This window comes from Scatophagus argus, chromosome 7 (genome assembly GCF_020382885.2).
Source record: "Scatophagus argus isolate fScaArg1 chromosome 7, fScaArg1.pri, whole genome shotgun sequence".
NCBI lineage: Eukaryota > Metazoa > Chordata > Actinopteri > Scatophagidae > Scatophagus > Scatophagus argus.
The window spans coordinates 12,941,240-12,963,042 of NC_058499.1; the positions used below are offsets into that span (position 1 = coordinate 12,941,240).

General features: G+C 43.8%; 1 protein-coding gene across 1 annotated transcript; it reads right to left on the reverse strand.

The window, feature by feature from the left end:
* Positions 1 to 535: 535 nt before the first annotated feature.
* Positions 536 to 20,040, reverse strand: vwf (von Willebrand factor). Its single transcript, XM_046394284.1, has 53 exons — positions 19,857 to 20,040; positions 19,673 to 19,724; positions 19,379 to 19,522; positions 19,049 to 19,151; positions 18,730 to 18,938; positions 18,338 to 18,459; positions 17,322 to 17,541; positions 17,115 to 17,237; positions 16,916 to 17,027; positions 16,791 to 16,837; positions 16,560 to 16,696; positions 16,309 to 16,447; positions 15,640 to 15,740; positions 15,346 to 15,541; positions 15,037 to 15,252; positions 14,545 to 14,791; positions 14,339 to 14,433; positions 14,025 to 14,176; positions 13,808 to 13,911; positions 13,590 to 13,728; positions 13,331 to 13,465; positions 12,950 to 13,096; positions 12,727 to 12,867; positions 12,444 to 12,542; positions 12,187 to 12,343; positions 11,618 to 11,785; positions 11,364 to 11,499; positions 10,951 to 11,260; positions 9,589 to 10,750; positions 9,402 to 9,506; positions 8,041 to 8,184; positions 7,816 to 7,959; positions 7,532 to 7,696; positions 7,399 to 7,445; positions 7,119 to 7,296; positions 6,669 to 6,910; positions 6,399 to 6,588; positions 5,938 to 6,279; positions 5,612 to 5,850; positions 5,285 to 5,387; positions 5,083 to 5,154; positions 4,841 to 4,945; positions 4,493 to 4,698; positions 4,256 to 4,405; positions 4,049 to 4,165; positions 3,580 to 3,760; positions 3,336 to 3,376; positions 3,134 to 3,250; positions 2,771 to 2,869; positions 1,506 to 1,634; positions 1,355 to 1,394; positions 1,171 to 1,268; positions 536 to 981 (listed from the first exon to the last, which is right to left on the reverse strand). Exons 1-53 carry the CDS (start codon positions 19,911 to 19,913, stop codon positions 796 to 798), a joined length of 8,610 nt encoding a protein of 2,869 aa, XP_046250240.1. The 5' UTR covers positions 19,914 to 20,040; the 3' UTR covers positions 536 to 795.
* Between the last annotated feature and the right edge of the window lie 1,763 nt (positions 20,041 to 21,803).

Sequence of the window (21,803 nt, forward strand, 5' to 3'; positions counted from 1 at the left end):
AATATGAATTATTTTCCGTTATTGATTATAAGTTCTTTATTTCCATTAATCAAACATAATACCGGTCAATAACCCCGCTTTCTTTGAAATATAGAAAAGCAAGTTATTATAATATGACCTGCCCTTTGCTTTTTGTGCAAATGCACTGGCTTTTCCGCGGTTCTGTAAATGTTCAGATCCTTTATTTGATTATTTCAACAAAACTGCAATACAAGAAAACCTCATTAACCCATTACAGGTAAACACTGCACTGAAAATGTCACTAAAATGAAAGCGTGTATTACTGGCAAAATGCAGCCTACTTAAAGCATCAAAAGTAAAATTTGGCGTCTGGTGGGTGACTTTAATATTGTACTTTTATTTATCACTGTATTAAGGTAGCCAAGGTAATTTGTTTTAAAATCTTAACCTGTAAAGTAATTACTGTTAAACTGTCAAATACATCTTGTGCAGTAAAAAGTACAAACTTTACCTTTTTTGATCCAACATTGATCAAAATTTTCTTTAAAATTCATAAATATAACCTGATGAAACAAAAATCAGAAACTTGTTTTCATTTTTTAACAATTTACACATTTATGTAGAAATATTCAGATTAAAATAAAACACAGACAGAAAAGTAGTGCTTATAGAAATGGACAGATGTGTTTTATTGTTATTTTTGTTGTTATGTTAAATGTAAATGCCTTTAAATGGAGCCATTTATGCTGTTTTATATGTGTATGTTTTGCATGGATACATACATACAATCTGTATTTATAAACTCTCTCTCTCTCTCTCTCTTCCTGTTTTTCTTTAAGTGCAGTGTTTGGACAGACAGTCGCACGCAGTGACAGACAGGACGGTGTGGTGGCTTCGCGTGCCGTTGGCACACAGGACGGGAACGTTGAGAGGCTCTGTCGCCACAGCAGAACAACACACACACTCCTGCTCCACGGCAGCCCTCTCCAGGGAGTACATGGACTTACTGCGGCATTTGCCCTGACAGACAGAAGGACAGATGGACAGCACCCCAGGGAGAGAGAGAAAGGTTGGGACAGTGAGGGACAGTGTTTTGATTTCATTGAACTTTGTAGGTTAATCCTGGGGTGGAAAGAGCATTAATCATTCTTAAATGTGTGAGTGTGTGTGCATGTGTGTGTGTGTGTGTGTGTGTGTGTGTGCTCTTACCTCACAGTAGTGTAGCTCTATCTGTTGTTCTGATTGGCAGTCATCCACTTTGATGTAGTTAAGTGTTCCCGCTGTCCTTCGACATTCTGGCTCCGTACCTTCACACATGCACACCTTCTTATTAAAATCAGAGCTTCCAGAGTTTGTAAAAATAGCATCCCAGTCTTTACACAGCTTTACTTACACATTTCACAGCAGGTTGTTCCAATCTGGGTGACTTTCCCCTGAAAACAAAAGAGGAGAGAAAGATTTATTACAAAGGCATGTCAGATACAGAGGTGAAAGTGTGGGAATATTGTGAAACAGTTGGAGGGCAGTTTGCACAGCGGTCGCACCCCCTGGTCCAGGCAAGCTTGGCGGTTAAAAGGAGGGCAGGTGGTGATTTTGGTCTGCAGGACAAGATCTCCTTTACTGTTTAGACTGCAGGTATACAGGTTGCAACCATCCTCACTAGTGGTGTTCACCTGGAGGGAGAGAGGAGCACATGTACATACAGTATTTATGTCCATCCCTGCTGTTGAAAAACTGTTGTCTCCATTTTAATATACACTAAAGTAAACAAATTAATACAAAATATTACACTTCTAATATGGTCAAACTTTTGCCAGCTGCACTAATATTGTGTGATAGACTAAAGAATACCATAGTGTAATAAACAGCATACTAGAATAGTATAACATACTTTAGAATAGTCTGGTATGTAGTATAGTATAGTAAAGTAGGGTTTATTACAGTATAGTTTAGCATTGATTAGTAACATACTTTATATATAGTTTAATACAGTATGGTGTAAATATATGGTGTATAGTATAGTGCAGGTAAGCAAAGTTTAGTTTAGCTTAATTTAGTATAGTATGGCATTGCATAAGACAGTATGTTGCTAAAACCAGCCAACAACGATAATTATTATTTATAATTATAATTATGATTGCTTGCAGGTAGGTGAAATAATACATCATTAATGAAGAAAATTTAATTATATTCTATAAAAGTGGAGATATTCTAAACGCTTTTTTTGTCTCCCCACACAAAAAGTGAGCGACAATGTGCACATTTACGCACAAGGCATCAGAAAGCATCATAACTTTATTGATTATTTCAAATTCTGGACCTGCTGACAGAGTCGTTCGAGATGTCATGTTAATTACGTTCTGCGTTCTTCTACTCATCCAAAAGCTCACACTAGACACTCCAGGTTCATACAGTGAAAGTGTTTGGAGTGAACTACAGCAGTTGTCCTCCTGATAAATAATGAGCGCCATATCTGAAAAAATTACTAAAAGCTTAAAGTTTGTCAAGTTTACTGAGTTACATGGAAACATCTAAAGTTATTAAAATCACTCATACAACACACAATAAAGAAATCACCCTGAGAGCTCACACTACTCAGCATAATTCAATAGGCAATATAGTCTGAAGGGACTGGTATGGCTGGAGTTAAACGTCAATGTCAATCAGAGGAAATAATTTGTATAATTTGTGGGCGATTATGCACACAGATTTGGCTGATCTGCACATCACTACTACAGAATGTGTGCTTTCTGTGTGTGTGAAAGGGTTCATGAGTATAAGACATCATTTTGTTCTGCAAAGCGCCTACCTGCACATTGATCAGTTTTCCATCTGGCCTTTGCATAAAGCAGGCAGTTGGAACACATCGACCACAGCAAGCATCTTCCTCCTTCTGCAGAGTGTATCCCTGAAAACATAGTGGTTAGCGCTGCACGTTAGTTCATAAAGGAAGACATCGGGAGGACGTTACTGTATATACAAATAATTACATAAATCTTGCAGTAATTCACTATTTACCTCTGTGAATTCAGTGACCGACAGAAAACGATCTGGTCGCAAGTTAGTGATGAACAGAGAGGGAATGTGGTTCATGATAACTGAATGTAATGGTTAATCAGGATCATGATGGTGATAAATGACAATGGTAATAATAAAAAATAATGATGCCTACCATGGGGCAAGAGGGACACCTGGTTTTCCTGCAGGACAGTCTGTATTTTTTCACAGCACCAGCCTCCACCATACACTCACAGTGTGTACACACATCCACCATCAGCCTCTCCCCCGCCTGTACGAACACACACAGATCAAGATGGAGCACTGGCAAAATGTTTTCAGACAAAAGAAGAGCGCTTCTTTTCTGCATGACTTACTCCTATCACAGTGTGGTTGAGGACACAGGCATCCATGGGAGCTACAGGGAGGAAAGCACAAAACAGTTTAAACAGTTTTTAAACAGTTTACCGAACCCTGGGCTCATTGAGACCGGGTCATCATAACTGGCACTGGGATGACATCAGTATGAGAGTGTCACCTGCTGGACGGACGCTACAACTGCAACTTGGCATAGACATTGTGTGTATATTAAATAACTAAACCGTGTGCATGTGTGTTTACCGCATTGGCAGCGGGGGCAGCAGTCCTGTGTGTCGCAGCGTAACTCGGTTCCCAGCGGGCAGGACGGAGTGTCCATAGCGGAACAGCTGATGTTTGTGGCAGAGATGAACACCTCATTTTTCACTTTCACACACTGTTGCAGCACGCATTTCTCACGTGGAGACTGCCATACCTCTCCCACCTGTGAACAGAAATTAAAATCAAATATGACAGAAGAGAAACTGCGCATCAACAGTATTTGTCTCTTTCCTGGACTTAGAGCCAGACAGACATTGCCACAGCAGATCGATTGTTATTTAATAAAAGACATTAAGCTGTAAATGAAATTCTATCTGCAGTTCTGCTGTTGTGAGAGATAAGTTATTTTTTTTTTAATAACTTGTACTAAATCTGTGGGGTTTGCCATGTTGGACACTAAGAATTGGTTGCCACTATTATTTAGTTATTTATAATTTCTCTACACACATACACGTCTGAGTTTCCCCCCAATCAGTGTGTCCCCTCGCATCTGTCCCTCTGACTCCACACAGCTGGTTGGTGTGCACTTCCCACAGCACTCTCCGTTTGATGGGCTGTATGTGGAGCCCTGAAATATATAATAAATATATAACAATTAGTAGTTAGAGAAACATAATGCATAAATTATATTTGGTGTGCATGTGTTTGTGTGTCTCACCAGAGGGCAGTTTCGATCACACACAGGCGGCGTGCACTGAGCAATGTGCAGCAATTTGTCTTTGTCCTGTAGCTGCGTGCAAGTGCACTTCTTGCACCCTTCCTCCCATTCACCCCCCAGTGGGTGAACCACGCCATCAACCACACACACCTGAAAAGACACACAGTGATAAAACAGGAAAGTTTAAACAGTTACAGTGCAAAAAATAGAAACTGCTACATCCAAACACACGCTCACCTTGTCTGGCAGGCAGCTGGTTTCCGTGCAGCCACAGTCGTTGGTAGAGGAGGACGTGATGAATCCAGCAGGGCAGGTGTGGGTGGAGTTCTGGCAATTGCACACACACTCAAAGACGTCACAGCATTTGGTCTTTTTCACTGAGAGTTGGCGATGTACGGGACAGTCAGGGGGAGCTTGAAGGGGACACTCTTCCTTTTTGCAGACTGAGGGGTCAAAGAGGTGAAGGGAAAAATGTAAAAGAGATCACATGGATGATCTGTTTTGTGTGAGCATGTGTGTGTGTGTATATTCCAGAGAGTGTGTGTGTGTAAAGCAGAGCAGAGAGAGTATGTGTAAACGTCATACCGCACTCGTGCACAGGCTGACATTCCCCTGGGTTTTTCAGAACCACAGTCTGACCATCCTCGCAGCGGGGCACCTCGGGCAGGTCACAACTCACCAGATCACACACTGAGAAGTCACAGAGTGAGACAGTCTGTTGCAGCTCACATGGAAACTGCTAATATTGAGCACTGACAGGTCTGTTGATGAGGCTACTGTAATACTGGGTCTGGAAATAGAAACACCATAGTAATGATGCGTCATACCACACTCATACTCTGGGCAGCACTTAGACTCTCTCTTCTCCCTTAGGATCTCACAGGGTCCACACACTGGAGCTACACACACAGACAGAAGGTACATTATCAAAGTGTTACATGTACATCCACACTGCAACACTGGTAATACTGGTAAGTTTTTTACAAATTCACAAAAAAAGCAAACAGCATTAACAGGATGGGAGCCTGCCTTTGACGTCATTGCAGGGCCGGGAGGTGCAGTTGATGTGTTGTTGGTCCAAGCACATGCAAATCAAACAGGGGTTCTCATCTGGTACCCAGCTCTGCATGTACTGTACAAACAGGTCAAATCATGTTCATTTTTAGGGCAGCATTGACAGCATTTAGAAATAATCACTAGAGGGCGCTCATGGCACACTTTAGAGGTGAACACTTCAATAGTTGCCACACTTAATTCCATAGGTATGTGTCTCCATGATTGAGAAGTTGGTTTATATTTTGCATCATTCTCTTACAAATTTTAACACTATTTTTCTCATCTTCTCATTTGTCTCACCGCATATGTGCGCCCCTGATGGTCAACACACTGCCGGCATGCTTCTGGTGACGTACACTGTCCGTGATTCAAAACCGTCCCTCCAGTACAGAAACAGCCCTCAGTGGGTGTGTCCATACAGGATGACTTGTTACCCCTGACAACCGACCAGTCGCCTGGCAACGTCTGTATGCTGTCACAGTCCTCTACGCACCCTGTCCGACACGCATCATACTCCATGGAACTGGGACACTGTATCGCTGTAACACAGAGACCAGGCTAAAGTTTAGGTTTAGGCTCAGACTGGGTGTTAAAATGTCTCTGCCGCACATAAAAAACAGACTTACGACAGAGGTGGGGGCTCCTCCAGTCCACGCACACACCCCTCTGTCTGCATAGGCGTGCATAGGCGGAAATGAGCTCACACACATCTGACTCCTCGCATGCCTGCTCCTCACACTTGGCAAGGAACACCTGAACAGGAATGTGAACGTGGCATGGTTGGAACACCTCTGAACGTAGGGCCTGACACCCCATCGGCGCTCCAGAAGTGCACACTGTCCTTCGCTTTGGCACACACACTCCACCTTCTACGGCCACAGTCCAGTCTGAGACAAAGGCTGGCTGATCGGTAGTGAAATTGCCATTACGCAAAGTAAGGACATTAAATTTCTCTTCTCCACAGGCACCTGGAAGAAAGATACAGAGAAAGAACAGAAGTAAGAGGAAAATGTTACAGTTGCAGTCAAAGCAAATAAATAGAGATGAACAGGCATGTTTTGAATAAATGGGCCTGTATTTATGTTACCGCAGAGTCCAGCAGTGTGGCCTGTGGTGGTTGAGCTGGTCAGTGTGATGGTAAACTCATTGCTTTGCGGTGTGAAGGTCAGAACATAGCCATGATCTGATTTAAGCTGCAGCATCACTCCTCCATAGCGCACCAGCTCCAGGCCGGCGTACCTCCACGGCAGTGAAAGTTCTTCCTGATCAATCACTGCCTGCTCAAACACACATTAAATTAGTAAACAGGCCTTCAGTGTCAGAGCAGGTATGCTTATCAGCAACACACAGACTTTACCGTCATGTCGTCCTTCAACAGTAATTTATGCCGCCCGTGGATCACCTCCATGGTTTTCATGCAGACGTGGTTGTAATTCGCTGAATCCTCACAAGGTCCGCTATGAAGTTTGATCTCTGACCCCTCACTGATACCTCTGCTGACAGTGAGAAGCGTGTAGGTGCACAAACCTTCGCCATCCAGCTTAAGCGCCAAGCCGTCAAACCTCACCACGTGATTGGTGGAGCTGCCCATACACATGCCTGTCAACACACACCAAGCAGGAAGAAGAGAGCATTCACACAGGAATCAAAAAACGGGAGATCTGTTCACAGTTGATATAAATACACTGGAATAGAAACTATTCATCGTTAAAATCCCACGTGGGGAATAATCTGCACTTAATATAGACAGCAGTTAAATGTGCTGCTAGAAATTTCACAGCCTATTTGATCTTTCTGATGTACTTACAAGGGCATTCCCAGTGGCAGCCACAGGTCTCCTCAACTCTGACAGGTGGCATGTTGTTCCTGCAGGCTGGCGGCTCCAGTCTGTCACAGCTGACTTTGTGGTTCTGTACGGTCACTGCCCCGCTGGGGTGGCACAGGAGAGAGTGGCAGCCATCCTCCAGCAGCCATGACTCACCAGGCTGAAACACATTCACATGAAGAGACATGCAATTCAGCACAAGTAATGCTATAAAAGGGTGTCGCTTCTCTGCTGTGAGCAACTGCTGTACTGTAATACTCACCTTTCTCTCGTTTCCATTATCATCAACACACACTCCTGGTGGACCAGCTGAGAACCAAAGCAAAAATTTATTTTGTTGAATTATTGTGTGTGTGTGTGTGTGTGTGTGTGTGTGTGTGTGTGTGCATAAGTACCTCTGCATATTCTCTCTGTGTAACCATGGTCCAGAGTCAGCAACATCAGTAACTGATCCATGCTCTTCAAGTGCAGAGTGTTGTCTTGGTTGCCTTGGTGGCCGAGCATGCTAAGCTCACTCTTGTCATAGCCCGGTCCCACCCCAATGGGGAACACTGACACACCTGAAGGAAAAAACTCTTATCAGTGAATCTAGATCTAAGACATAGGAGGAAGGAAACATAAAAACGGAATTTAGAACTGACACATCCAGTGTTAATCATGTCATTAATGAATTAAATACCTGCAGCCAGCGCCTCCCTTGCTGCTTCTCTGACATCATCAGCTGATTTGTCAGTCACCAGCATCACCACAGCCTTGGCCACACCGACTCTCCCACCACTGGTCGGCGAGATGGCCGTCTGCACAGCAAACCGCAGAGCAGACCCTGCAGGCAGACAGAGCAGTGAGTGTGTGTGTGTCTACTTTAAAGTGTGTGTGCGCACACATTAGGTGATGAATCCATTACCTAGTGCGGGGCCAGCCGTGGTCCTACGTGGTATGCCCTCCACGATGTCCAGGAGGCGGGATTTGCTCTGTTCATGCTTCCAGGTGAGCTCTGCTGTGTTGGTGTCTCCATACTGAACCACACTCACCTGAGTGCCATTCAGCCCTGCACCAATAAACAAGGGGGAAGACCCACTATCAGGTTGCTTGAATAAGCATTAGAAGTACAATTGCACCTTAGTGGCAAGTTACAGTATTGTAAAAATGCTAAAAAATAATCCTCCTGTATGCTGTGTCTTTCACCGGTTTCTCGCTGTCTGGATAAATGAAAAAACACTGCGTGACTGAACAACGTAATTATCTTTTAACGTACATTTGTCAAATTTAAGGCCCGCAGGTCAAATCCTTCCTGGTACTTCATTTTATGTGGCTCGTCAAGAGCCTTCGAAGAATTTATCTTCACAATAAATTCTAACCTGTCTGACAGAAGTATGGTGTTCATAAACTACATGATCCACAGTGTGTCTCGATTTTGTTATCTGTGCACTGAAGGCTTTCATCTCATAGACGTCAGTATATCCTAGATACTATCTCTCACGTTTCTGGATGTGGCACTCTAGCCACTCTAGCTGAGTGGTTTTAGCCAGTTACGTCAAGAGTAGCAGTCTAACAAAATATGCAAGAAAACAAAAGTTAATGTAGAGAGAAGGGAATTTAATGAAAGATGGGGAAGTGAATGTTCTTAATGGAGACAAGCCCTTCTGTCTTCTTTGTAATGAGGCAGTGGCAGGACCACAGGATGTTATTCATCAAGAAAAGCGTCAAAAAGTTGAAGAATTAGAAGGCAGCCTGTGTTCTCAACAGAATATGCCAAAGTTACATCAGAAAATGATGCAACAGTTAAATTAAGCTTGAAGGTGAAGGTGCATTTTCTGAAGCAGTGTATGCTGAAGGTATGAGAAAAGTTCTACATTTGCCTATGTCTAATTGGCATTGATTTTTGACTTTTGCTCAATATTAATTGTTAAGTTATTATCAAAACCAATAGTAGTAGAATGCAGAGGCAATTCTGTAATGTGATAACTAATAGATGCACCTATATAGTCTCACATTCACATCCAGCTCTTTGAGGGTCACTGAAATGCTGATGTGGCCTAGGACTAAAGTGAGCTTGATACCCCTGCCTTAAGGCGTACTCATAGTTTGTGACCAACGTTCTTTCAATACTTTTATAATTCTGACTAGGGAAATAATAGCCATCTAGTGGTGCAAATTACAGCTCCAGATAAGTATCAGTAGTAAAGCAAAATGTGCTCAAGATTTTGAAATAGCAACACATCTGTTCACATTATGAAGTGCATTTAGGGATCTGCTCACACCTACCTATGTCAGCATTATTGATGAAAGCTTTGACAAATGTCTTCATGTCCTCAATCTGATCTCCAGCCCTCAACAGGAACAGCACATCCACAGGCTTCTTACATGGCACTGTGCAAGGACAAGTACAGAAATTACGCAGGTGAACCACTCCTCGTGGACCAAATGACTGAAATGAGTGCATAATTTATACCTGAGGGTGGCAAGCTGGAGAGTGTTGGGACTACCAGGGGTGGGAGTGTGGGAGAGCGGGGCCTGACTGTGGTGCGGGTGATGTTGACTACACGGTGGACCAGGGTCGTCAGACGGTTGTAGTCATCGACCAGAATTGGGCGTTGAGGGGAGCTGAATGGTAGCAAGTCAGTCTCATGTACTTTTGGTCCAACACCAATGGGATACACATGCGTGTGGGTGCTTGTAGATGGTGGGCGTGTCACTGTGTCAGTAGGTGGGTTTTCTGTCACGAGAAAGACCAGCTGAGCAGGAGTGGGGCCGAGGGAAGGCCGGATTGTAGACATTTCTTGAATCGTAGTGACAGCTGCGCCTGTATTCGTCTTGCTGCCACCCTTCCAGCGAATCTCCCTCAGTCGTTGTAGCAGTTGGGACCTTTGCCACCGCAGCTCCCACCGACTGATCTCCACAGTGACCGTTACGGAGTACTGGATCACGGTGACACGAATGAGCTCCTTCTCCTCTGCCAGCTGTGAGATAACCTCCTCCAGGAAGAGGAGGGACTTGTTAAAGTTTACCTCACCGACTGAATCAGAACCTTCCAGGATGAATGTTACATCTTTGGCAGGAGAGATGGAAGATGATGATGTGGTGATGGGGGACAGGCCAGTGGGAGAGGTGGACGTGGGGCTGTTGGGAACATGTTGAGTGTGGTTGGGCTCCAAACGAGGAGCCGAGGTTGTGGTGGTTGTGCTCTGGCGAGCTTTACCAGGAGTTGACTTTGATGTTGGAGGTTTCGGCACCTCTGGCTCCATTCCCAAGGTACACAGGTAATCTGTCAGCTCTAACAGTTGATCAGGCAGCTCACCTGTGCTGCTAAGCACATAGGCCCTGTTTTCTGGGTTGGTCTTGGTGATTTCGTTAATCTGCGCCATGTTTACTCCGGGACCTAAGGCCACTGTCAGAGTAGTGATGGCTTTCTTGCGGAGCATCTTGGTGATGGCACGGACAGGGCGAGGGTTGGCACTAGCAGTCAAGATGATGGCAACACGGCCAGCGTGCTCACGCTTGTTCTTGTCATAGATATTGATAGCTAGATACTTGACAGCTTCATCCAAGAAGGCTGCATCTCCTCCTGTGTAATGCAGCTCACGCACAGTCTTCTTGAACAGCCATTTCTGAACCTACATGCATAAATGAGAGGGAAGTTGAGTAAACAGTTGAAGACATTTACTGTGACATTTAGTTTCTCTCAGTGAAGTGAAGCACCTTATTATTATTTACCTGAGTTTGATCAAGTATTATTCCACAGAATACTGCAATACATATTTGTGCAAGAACATACATTTTGCTGTGTCACACATGTGCAAACAGGTTTATCTACCTGTAGGTCATATGTTTTGACTCCAGAGTGGTAAAGCAGGACTGTGGCTCGAGTGTGAGCTGAACCCATGCGGAATCGTTCGACTACTCCCAGTATAAACTCTTTAGTTGCCTTAAATTCTTCTTCGCTCAGGGCTTCTGAACCATCCAACAGGAATGCCAGATCCATGGCACGGTCACACGTGCCCTCGGGCATCAAAGTGGAGAAGGGCAAAGTGGTGAAGGCGTCATAAGCAGGTGTTGGTGTGGGAGTGGTGAACATGGTGAGGGAGGCACAAACTTCACAGCTCAAGGTGTTGTTGTCACAGTGACTTCAGAGGAGTAAAACAGAACAATTTTAAATTGTGCAAAAAGAAATCACACTGCAAGCATTAATTGCAAATTCAAAGTACCCAGTTTGTGAAGAAGCATTACCATATCTTGCAGTGGTCAGGATCATTGTGGTTAAGGATGACTTTGGTGCCGTGGGAGATTCTCTGACCCTCATGGATACACACCTGACACTGAGACGGATCTACACAACGCATGGCTACCTCATCCAATAGTTGGCCTAAGAAAAACAAGGCTCAATTTAAACTCATCAATACTGATGACACATCTGCAAAAGAATGTATCCAACTGTATCTGTACGAAGGTAGTGTTTTATGTTCTGCAATTATTTTTGGCACCTGGAGGGCAGTAGGCGTGGCAACCTTCCACACATGTGAGCGAACAGTGGAGGGGCTCTGGGTGCTGGCAGGTGATCGGACAGGCGGGCCCACAGGTATTGTACCGCCACTGGCACAACTCCTCCCCTATACCTTGGACCTTGGGGTTCAACTCCTCGCAGCTCATGGCTAAGGCATCAAAAGTTAAATGATGCTGTTCTGTTAATGGTGTGATAAAATTTGGCTTCTGCATCTGAACTACACAGATCTCTCACTCTTCAGGACAAATAAAAACAAGACCTGCATGATCAAGTATTTAGAGGTGCGCAAGGTTTCTCACCTCTACCAAGAACAGAGCAGGTAAGAGTACATTTTTAGAACAGCAAATTAGGTTGACACATAAATCTTTAATAATTATTATTAATTATTATTATTATTTTTCTGTTCACCTTCGAGAACGCTGGTTTAGCTTGGTCAGAGAATCGTTACGTGTTTTCCAAATGTGAGAAACAAAAAATATTTCAGTCAGAAAATAACATGATAAAAACAACAATGATTAATGTTTGAGTGGAGAAATTCTTCACACTCACGGCAAAGGTCATTGGATCTCCAGCTAACAGATACACCCCTCTCCGAACAGGCCTGAGCATAGGCGGCGATGACGTCACAGAAACACGCACAGTCGCCCACTGATGGACAAGAGCATGCTGCCTCCACACACATCTCTACATATGGCTCTGCATCCACCTAGAGCCACACAGGACCAGGTAAAGAGGGGACCGAGTGCATGACCATAACAATGCATGTGGTGTCAGGGGATATGCAGCGTGTCCGTTGTGACTCTCACCTGGCTGTTGCATTCTCTAAAGAGAGGACCAGTGATCACACGACAAGACTGCTCCACTGTTACCAGCTTGACAATATTGTCGCTGCAAGGCGCAGGTATCTACAAACACACGAACACTCACAGGATGGTGTTTTTCAAATTTTCATAACATTTAATACAAGTGAGAAGCACAAATGAAACTAAGTTCATCCTCCATTGGTGATGGAGACGTCTTATGGATGAGAAACAAATCTAGAAAGAAAAATGTTGTTCAGCAGTTTTTTAATCTAAGACCAGACTTTACCTGTGTTACATCAGCACAGCTGGGAATGACCTTCCACGAGTTTCCAAAGTGTGAGGAGTCTACCTCCAGCTGGTTGTTGCTGCTCATTAAGTCGTTGTTGACATTCCCATCGAAGTTACCACACAGACCGCACACCCGGCCCTGCACACAATACACAATAGAGATGTTAAACATAAAATAATTAACAAGAAATAATCTGTCAAATACAGTGATACATTAATACCCTGTATGTGGCTGAGATGTGAACCAGGAGACGTGTTCCTTTGTCCCAGCTGAGAGAGATGTCTTTTCCCAGCAGCAGGGTGTAAAACTGACCAGATCGCACAATCTCCACCTGTGAGCCCTGCAACACCGGCCTCTTCATCTTCACCTGTGAGAGAGAAAGATGGCAACCACAAGTAATGCATAAGAGATACTCAGGGGTCAAGTCAGAAAAGTTTAGTTTATATCCAAATGTTATGCTAAAGGTGTCACGCTGTTTTTCACCACTCTAATGGTATGACAATCCATATTCATTGGTCACTGTGTGCATGACACACTGAGCAGCAAATCTAACTACATGTGTGTACGTGAGCTAGTATGTGTTTATCTGCGAGTGTGTTACCTCTCCATCTTGCATTACTATCAATGCTCCCTGGTAGAAGATTGTGATAACTTTTGCACAGCGATGTCCCACAATACCACAGGCCTCATTCTCCACCAGCACTCTGAATGAACCCTCCTCTCCATTACACATATCCTGTTGATAAATGAAAGTAGAAGACAAACGCAGGGAGAGGACAGAGAGATGAGATTGGTTCATAATGCCATTTTCTGTTTTGCAATTCACCCTGGAGTTCTATTTTGGTCTCTCTGTCTCTTACCTGGACCAGGACATATTGGCAGAGGCCTGGGAAGGAATATTTAAGACCATCGAAACTGATGTAATGCCCCTCCCCCACAGTGCGACACATGCCATCGCACACTTTCTCTGTGCAGCGCCACTTCCTGTTCTCACACACGCTGTAAACGAGACAGCCTGTTAAGCACATACAGCACAGACATTCCCCTTCATAACCATATATGAAAACAATTATTTTACCAGGTGTTGCAATCCATGGAGATGGTCTGTCCTGATGCATATGGCCTGTTGTTATGGTAACAAGGACACTGTTCCTGTGCAATGCAGTCTCTGCGGTGACGTACCTGAAATCAATACATTAATTAATCAGCCTGGACCTATTTTAGATGTTTGGTGCTTTATCTTCCACACACAGACAAAAACACACACACACACACAAAGATAACACACCACCTACTGTGCCAGGTGGACAGAGGCAGCCGGGGATACAGGCGAGGCTGACGCAGGGCAGATCCAGATTTTGGCAGGTTCTGGCACACTCAAGGCCTTTTTCTCCAACATCACAGTCTGTACGGATGAGTGGAGGAGGGCACTCGACTGACCGGCGCTCTGCATACACAAAAACAAACAGCAATGTTTGTGCGACAAGAGACATACTTTTACAATTCAGTCCCATTGTTCAGGGCAGCATATTTAAGTGGGCAAATCAAAGACAGAGCCATGAAACACAAGGATATTTAACACAGTTCAGGGAAAATGTTGAAATTGTACCTCTGGATGGTGCCAGGTCATCGTCATAGAAGAGGTCTGACAGTGAAGGACTCATTTCAGGAGAGCTGCAGCGCATGGAGCCGTTCTCACAGTAGCTTTGCACACAAAAGCAGGGAAAATGCACAAAAAGTGAAAGCGCATAAAATACAACCTCTATTGGCTTATTAGGCTCAGCGTAGTTTCTGAACATGCACTAACTCACTAACCAGATGCTGTTGTGATCCGCATAGACATCACTAGGCTGGTAGATCTGTCCATCATGCAGGCAGGTGCACAAGTCAGCTGTCACACATTCCCCAGAGTCGCTCAGGTACTTTCCAGGAGGACAAAAACAGCCCTCCTCACACACTCTCTCACCCTTGCATCCTGCCTCAGCCCCAGACAGAGCGCGGCACGTCCGGTCACAAACGCTCCCACAGGCCTCGTATACCTGACCTCCAGTGCACTCCAGCTCTGACAAAACCACAACAAAAGGTTAGAGATCTCAATTAAGCTGTATTTTTGTTTGTTGCTTAGAATGATTGTTGTGTTCTTGATGATATTCAGAAAGACAGATGTCCACGTCCCGATTACCCAGATCATTACTGAATTTGCCTTTACCTTCTGGTTCCTGCTTGAAACATGGAGGAGAATGTTTGCATGTTTACTAGCGTGTGTGTGTGTGTATAATGATCAGGTGAGTTCAGCGCAAGAGTTACCGCAGAGTGAGGGGGACCTCCAGTTAAGCAGCACCCCTCTGGCAGCGCAGGCAGCTGAATAGGCAGACAGAGCAGAGCAGAGGCACTGCTCACCGTCCTCACACGCACACACATCATAGCGACAGAAACGCTGGAACGGACCCGGGTTCACCAGGAAGTGGCACGGACTGAACACGTCAGACATCATCACTGAACATGCCTCTTCTGCAAAACGCACTAAAAGACAAAAGTAGGTTTTTTGTTTTTTTGTTTTTTTGGCACCTTTTGCGGTGCTGTGTGTAGTGCTTGCATGTATATGGGTGTGTATACCTCTTTTGGGGTTAATGGCACATGGATCAGTTTCATGTTTGTAAGTGGATTCACAGTCTCCGTTGATCCTCCATGACTGGCTGAACGCCTGAGGACCCGCCTCAACCAGACCAGATCCAGACAAGAAGTCATCACCCTGGTTACCATTGTAGTTACCACACAGACCACAAGTCTGCCCTGCCCATCGCGGTCCCAGCTGCGGAGGTGGACAGAATTCAGCACGGCTGTTTGCTAATGTTTTCACATGTGCACCATTTCCAAACATACACCTTCAGATATTCAAATGGTATCTACCTTTAAAAGCACACGGCCACGTCCATCCCAGTCCAAACGGAGGTCCTCTCCAAACTTTACACGTACAGAAGACTGAACAGATCTCTGGATGTGCAGACGGCCTGTAAACACACACACACACACAGGGAACTGACTAGTAAAATTCAATATGACACTTCAGTAATAGGGAAGTCCTTCCAGTATCTGACATTATTGTGCTGATGATCAATCAATATTGATTAATACTATTAAAGAAATCGGGTCAAGATATTTAAATGGATTCATTGTGATTTGCTCTTTACATATTGGTGTTGACTGGACTTCTTCTGGATGGAAACTTATTTTTTTGTGGTTGAAGCCAATGCATTGTCCTCTTCAGAATGTGACTGTATAATGTATGTATGTCATTTAAATACAGAGGTTTTATTTCAGGCTTGGTACTATTTACAATTCAACAGTTACTCAACAATTGTTCCACAATTGCTTTGATTCCTTTGTATGTAAATTGGTGTGTATGGGGGTGCGGAGAGATTAAAAAGGGAAAATGTATGGTGAGAAGTACAATATTTACAATATTTTCTGTGATATATTTCAAGCCTTAACATGAGAATAAAACCATATAAAGTATAAGTAAGCTGAGAGGGACTCTAAAATGTAAATCTTATTCACTTTACTGCCAAAGTGACATACCGTGGTGCATTGGGGTCTGGATGTCCATGTTGTTGACAGAGACAACACCTCCATGCTTCAGCTTCACTGTCATGTCCTCCAGAGAGGGCAGGCTGAGCGTCACTGAGCGTGTGCAAACAGCAACCTGATCGTCTGCACACTGAAACACAAAACCGACAGCCAAAATACTGGAGATGACTAGCAGTGACGGGAAAATGACAGAAAAACTGCTCGTGTAATTTGCGCAGGAGATGAACACAAAGAGCCATTACCTGTACATTCTCAATAATGACAGAAAACATGTTATCTGCGCAGTCTTTTGCCAGCAGATACTGACAGTGACCAATGAAGGTGAAGAACTTGTTGTCAAAGGTCTTGAAGTGAGACTGGCCCACCACCAAGCATTCACCTACACACAGACAAGAAACGAGCAACTCAGGGCGTTATTATACCGGTAGTATGTGTGAGTCGGTGCACTGACTACTGCTGTACATCTCTCTTACCAGGGCAACCTTCATTGCTGCACTCCCAGGAACCGTGACGGCACACACTGCAGGAAAGAAACAATTTAGCGAGGAAGCATTGCATTCTCCTGAGTATTTACACACATCTCTGCATGCTCTCTCACCAGGTGTTGCAGTCCTGAGAGATAGAGGATCCTGGAGGGAAATGCTGCCCCATGTGCACACAGGAACACTGAGATACCTCCACACAGCGATTCCCATCCAGAACTTTACCCACTGAAAAACAAGCACACACCGTGTTACTTCTACTAGTAACAGAGCGCCAGAGCGAGGAAGAGGCAGGGGTTGTGAGGCGGAAGTTACCGGGGCACGTGCAGCCATCCACGCACTCTTCCTTGCAGACCTCCTGGATGTTGAGACTGTGGCAGGTTGTGGAGCAGGACTTGGTACATTCACTGTACTGCATCCCAATTGGACACTTTGGGACTGAACACACAAACACACACACATTTAGATTATAAACGGAACTTCATAGCTTGCAAATAGCTTTTCGCAGATTGACGAGCTTACAGCACTTGCTATCCTCCAGCCAGCCACGAAGAAGTATCCCGTGAGCATGGCAGGTGCGAGCGTATTCCAACAGGAACGGGCAGTAACAGTCTTCCACATCCCCGTGGTTGCAGCGGCAGGCCTCTTCCTGACACAACAGCATGAATGCCTCAGGAGAGACCAGGTGGGCACATTGCAGGAACACACTAGACGTCTGCAACACGCTGCAGCTGGATAAAATCTACACATACACACACACAAAATAATTGAGTTCAAGTGAGTGATGTGGTTAAATAATGGGGAATTTCATTATTTCAGGCAAAAGAAAACAATTTTCTAGGTCGTAGTCAATAATGATATTAATTTTTGCTTATTTTTTGTAAATAGCACAAAACAAAACAAAAACATGAAACATGAAAAGCTCCAGTTGTTCCTGACTGAAAACATTAGCAGTCTTGTTGCGAGCTGTCATGTTTTGTCACTTCATGTAAATAAGAGACAACTGATTCGAAAAAAACATTACACTAACGTGTAATTTTTAGTGATTTCTCACACGTGGGCGTTCCTGTGGTAAAAGTGGGTGATTTTTTCAAATCAGCCCATCCACAGCAACAGTATACATATTAGACAACATTACAGAAACAAATTTTGGACTACTATTTTTGACTTAACATATACCATCAGAAAGTCTCAAGTTAAGTTATAACTTATTAGCTCAAAATTTTATCAAGATTTTAAAAAATACTAGACTATAATCAAATACTGTATGCCGTTAGAGACAATAAAATTCTCACTTAGTAAATGAAGTGAACTGCAGTTGAAGGTTTGCAGAGGTTTTTTGTGCAGTAAAAAAAAAATATCTATTGAATGCCACATGGTTTAAATCGTTCCTGCCATGTATTAACGTGTGTCTGGATGCAAGATTTTATATGATGAAGAGAAATTCCTGTACATTTTCAGATTGTTTGCCGACATGTGAAATGTACTGACACCCTTACAGAAGTCCTAACACGTGTGCGTTTAAATTGTCCTCTCACCGCTGAAGTCTCTTTTGTGCTGTTACAGGACTGGCTGGGATTTGACACACGTTGACATGACTGACCAGCCCCCTTCACTGCCCATGAATTTGCAAAGTCATAACTATCCTCTGTTAGGAATCCTGAAAACACACACACAGAAACACGCACACGAAAACAAGTTGAAAGATTTCTTCTTAATCTCATCCTACCATGACTGTTTCTCCTGCTTTCTTTAACCTTGTTATCTTTTCCCTTCTGAATTGGTACTTCCTGTTGCTGAGTGCTGGTGACTCAAAATCATTTCCTTGATTCCAGTATTAACAAACCCTCCACTGTTTCACTTTCCGACATTCACATAATGCTCACGGTTACAGACTTCTGACTCTAACAATTTGTCCATATGATCGTACCTTCTTGAGCTGTATATTCATCAGCCGATACAGTGTTAAAGTTGCCACAGAGGCCGCAGGTGCGGTTGGCGTGGTGTTTGGTCAGTCTCAAGGCGATGTTGGCTGCATTATCAATGGTTACAGTGAAACCAAACTCCTCACTCCATAGTTTGTAATAGCCAAGCTCTGAACCCACAAACACAGAGTGAGACGCATAGGGCAGAGTCCGTCTGCAAAAAGGGGACACATGTCTCTAAAGTCAAACCATGGGGTGATTGTTTCTCCTGCAATGAGACACATAAAGCTGATGGTTTTTGCACGACAGCTTAAATTACTCAACCTTTTGTCTCCTTGTGAAAGCAGTCCATCTACAGACAGATGCAGCTCGAAGGCATCGCCCAGAAACAGAGTGACTCCAGTTCTTTTGCCATCGACAAAATCACCTGCAGTTGAACACACATTCATTTTACTGTCAAAATGAAATGACAGCGATGATCTTTGAATCTTCAGAGTGAGGATAAAATGGTAATGTCTCATATACAGTTGATTTAATACACACATCCAAATGAGAATCCAAACCATGGCAGCCACTGAGTTACACTGGATGAGCATCAGACGCTGTAAGAATTCAAATCAGTTTTTTTTGTTGAATCGGCTGAGTGTGACTCACCCAGCAGTGTGAAGGAGCGATGGTTGCAGTCTCCAGCCAGTAAGTAGCTGCAGTCTCCAGGAAACTCATACAGAACCCCGTCAAACGTGTGAATGTGGTGTCGTCCGAACAGACTGCATCTCCCTGTCATACCTGCCACGCAAGCTAGACTCATGCAAAATACAAATCCAACAAGCGGTTAACTGTAAAAGTAGGACTAGAAGAGATCATATATGAAATAGTTTACATGTGAATAGAGTACAGGACAGTTTCACTTTTGAGTGTGAAGACCAAATGGCTTTGTGTCAAACTCACCGGCCACATGCAGGAGAATCCAAACTTCTCGCAAATGTCTCCTCATGCACGCCTAAAATATACAGAAACATGCTCTACATTATCATACCCATTACCTATGCAAGATGTCTGAGTCACATTACTCTGTGCACAGCCTGTTTCAATAATTCCCTTGTTCAGTTTTCCAAACTCCAGTTATTCCTACCTCCATGGCTCTAGACTCGGTTAATCCACACAGTGGCAAAGAAAAGGCAAACACCATCCAAAATCAGGCAATCCAAATGTTCCACTTTTGGACCTCACACAGTCAAGGCATCATGTTACAGTGTTGAACATGGGCTAAACTGAGAAGAGGGTCAAACACTTTGTCATACAGACAGACATTCAACCACCCTGGAAGCTCTATTTTATAGTAAAAGAACATACTCCCACCCGGCTGTCATTGGCTTTCCCTGTAAAGACCCCTCCCCTCGCCAGGTTATGTCAAAAAGAGCAGAATATCATTCTGTCCACACTCTGTGCCTGCAGACTGACACCATCAAACATGCTCAGCAGGACAATACCAGGATATGCCCACTGATCGCCTGGCTGAGTGATTAGTCTACACATACGGAGCTGTATCGGCGCCAACCCAAACAATCTTTGTGGAAAACACGCTTACTGGAGATATCTCACGCAATAGCAATGCTTTGGTGGTGCCAAATGCACAAACACACGACTAGGTTCTGCCAACACTACACACACACACACACACTGGGAACACGTACGGATCAACACTCTCAGATGCAGATTTCACCTAACACCTGGCAAAAAGACAAAGACAGAGAAAACATTCACATCAGTGTCTGACTTCCAAACATAATCAAACCAACCTTTCATACCTATTAAATCAAATGTACTGTCTGTCCAACAACACAAGATACAAGGTTTATTTGTCACATACACAATCATACACGGGACAATGTGCAGTGCAATTTTGTTCCTGCTACCAAAAATAGGTAAGTAAAAATTAAAAATTGAAAAAATACCTATCCCAGTTCAGGTACTGCTTTGCAACAACGCAGTGTGTTTTAAAATGGTCTCAAGGCCCTGCATGCTCTCACAGGCATTTGCATTAGACCTCTCACCTCTTTGACGTGTCTCAATACACTGATAATTATGATTCAATGATAAGTCAGGTGCCAACAAAACTAACAAGGTGTAGTAAGTGAGAACATATGTGTGAGGGGGGTCATGGGTGTGTAGGTGCATTAGGAAAAGAACAGGAGTTACTAACAACATTGAGTGTCCCATTAAGCTATAGCAGTGAGTCTGGATGAAGGACCAAATAAATGGAACACAGTAGTTTTAATGTTGTCGGTTACATCTATGATTTTCCTGCCATGTCAGGTCAAAATGGCTTCTGTGAAAAAGGTCTTTTAGATCTCCAGACCGTTTAGCTGTGCACAGAATGTCTCCCTGTTCGACTGTCCATGGAGAAAACATGATAAAGTGCCCTATAGGACGACCTTACATCAGAGAAATGTCTATATGTTGCCTATATGCCTATATGTGTCTGTTTGATACTAACGCAATAGTTATTGGTCAAATGATGGTTCTTTCTGTTGAAGTTCTTGTGAGTGATTTATATTCGCCTATACAATCTACAAATTTATTATCTATCAATGTGGTCATTAATTACAACTTAAAAACCCTTCATAGAGGCTGTGAATTATTAAAAGGTAGCTGTCCAGTCAATTTTAAATATTGCCTGCATTCAGAGACAGTTATCTAAAACATTAAAAACATTGTTGTTTAGCTGAGACAACATTACAGCCGTAACTGTGTGCAGCAGGAGTGGTCAGGAAGCTGCTGACAACAAAAGCCTACAACATGCACACACAGAGGTGACAGCCTACTACCAGTATTCAAACTGTTGTTGTTGTTGTTGTTGTTTGTCTAATAAGAGAAGGCTGGTCACTTTGTGTTTGTGTGTGCTGTCTGTTTCGGAGAGCCAGCCCAGCTCGCGCGGACATGCTGGTGCACCGTGTTCATTCATGTACAGTACATTCAGTCCGCGAACGCGCCTCTCTTATTCTGGGAGAATTACGTCATCGCAGTACCGCAGGAAAGCCCACAGCAAGCTGCTGTTCAGCGCAGTGTTGGCCAGTTG

What these genes read in the sequence shown, in the direction of transcription:
- vwf (XM_046394284.1), bottom strand. Translation starts at nt 19,913, where the DNA reads ATGGTGTTTGCCTTTTCTTTGCCACTGTGTGGATTAACCGAGTCTAGA. An exon ending in TGACCTGGCACCATCCAGAG is followed by an intron (nt 14,177 to 14,338) that starts GTACAATTTCAA and finishes TTGTGTATGCAG; the next exon opens with AGCGCCGGTCAGTCGAGTGC. An exon ending in GAAAACTGATCAATGTGCAG is followed by an intron (nt 1,635 to 2,770) that starts GTAGGCGCTTTG and finishes CTCTCCCTCCAG; the next exon opens with GTGAACACCACTAGTGAGGA.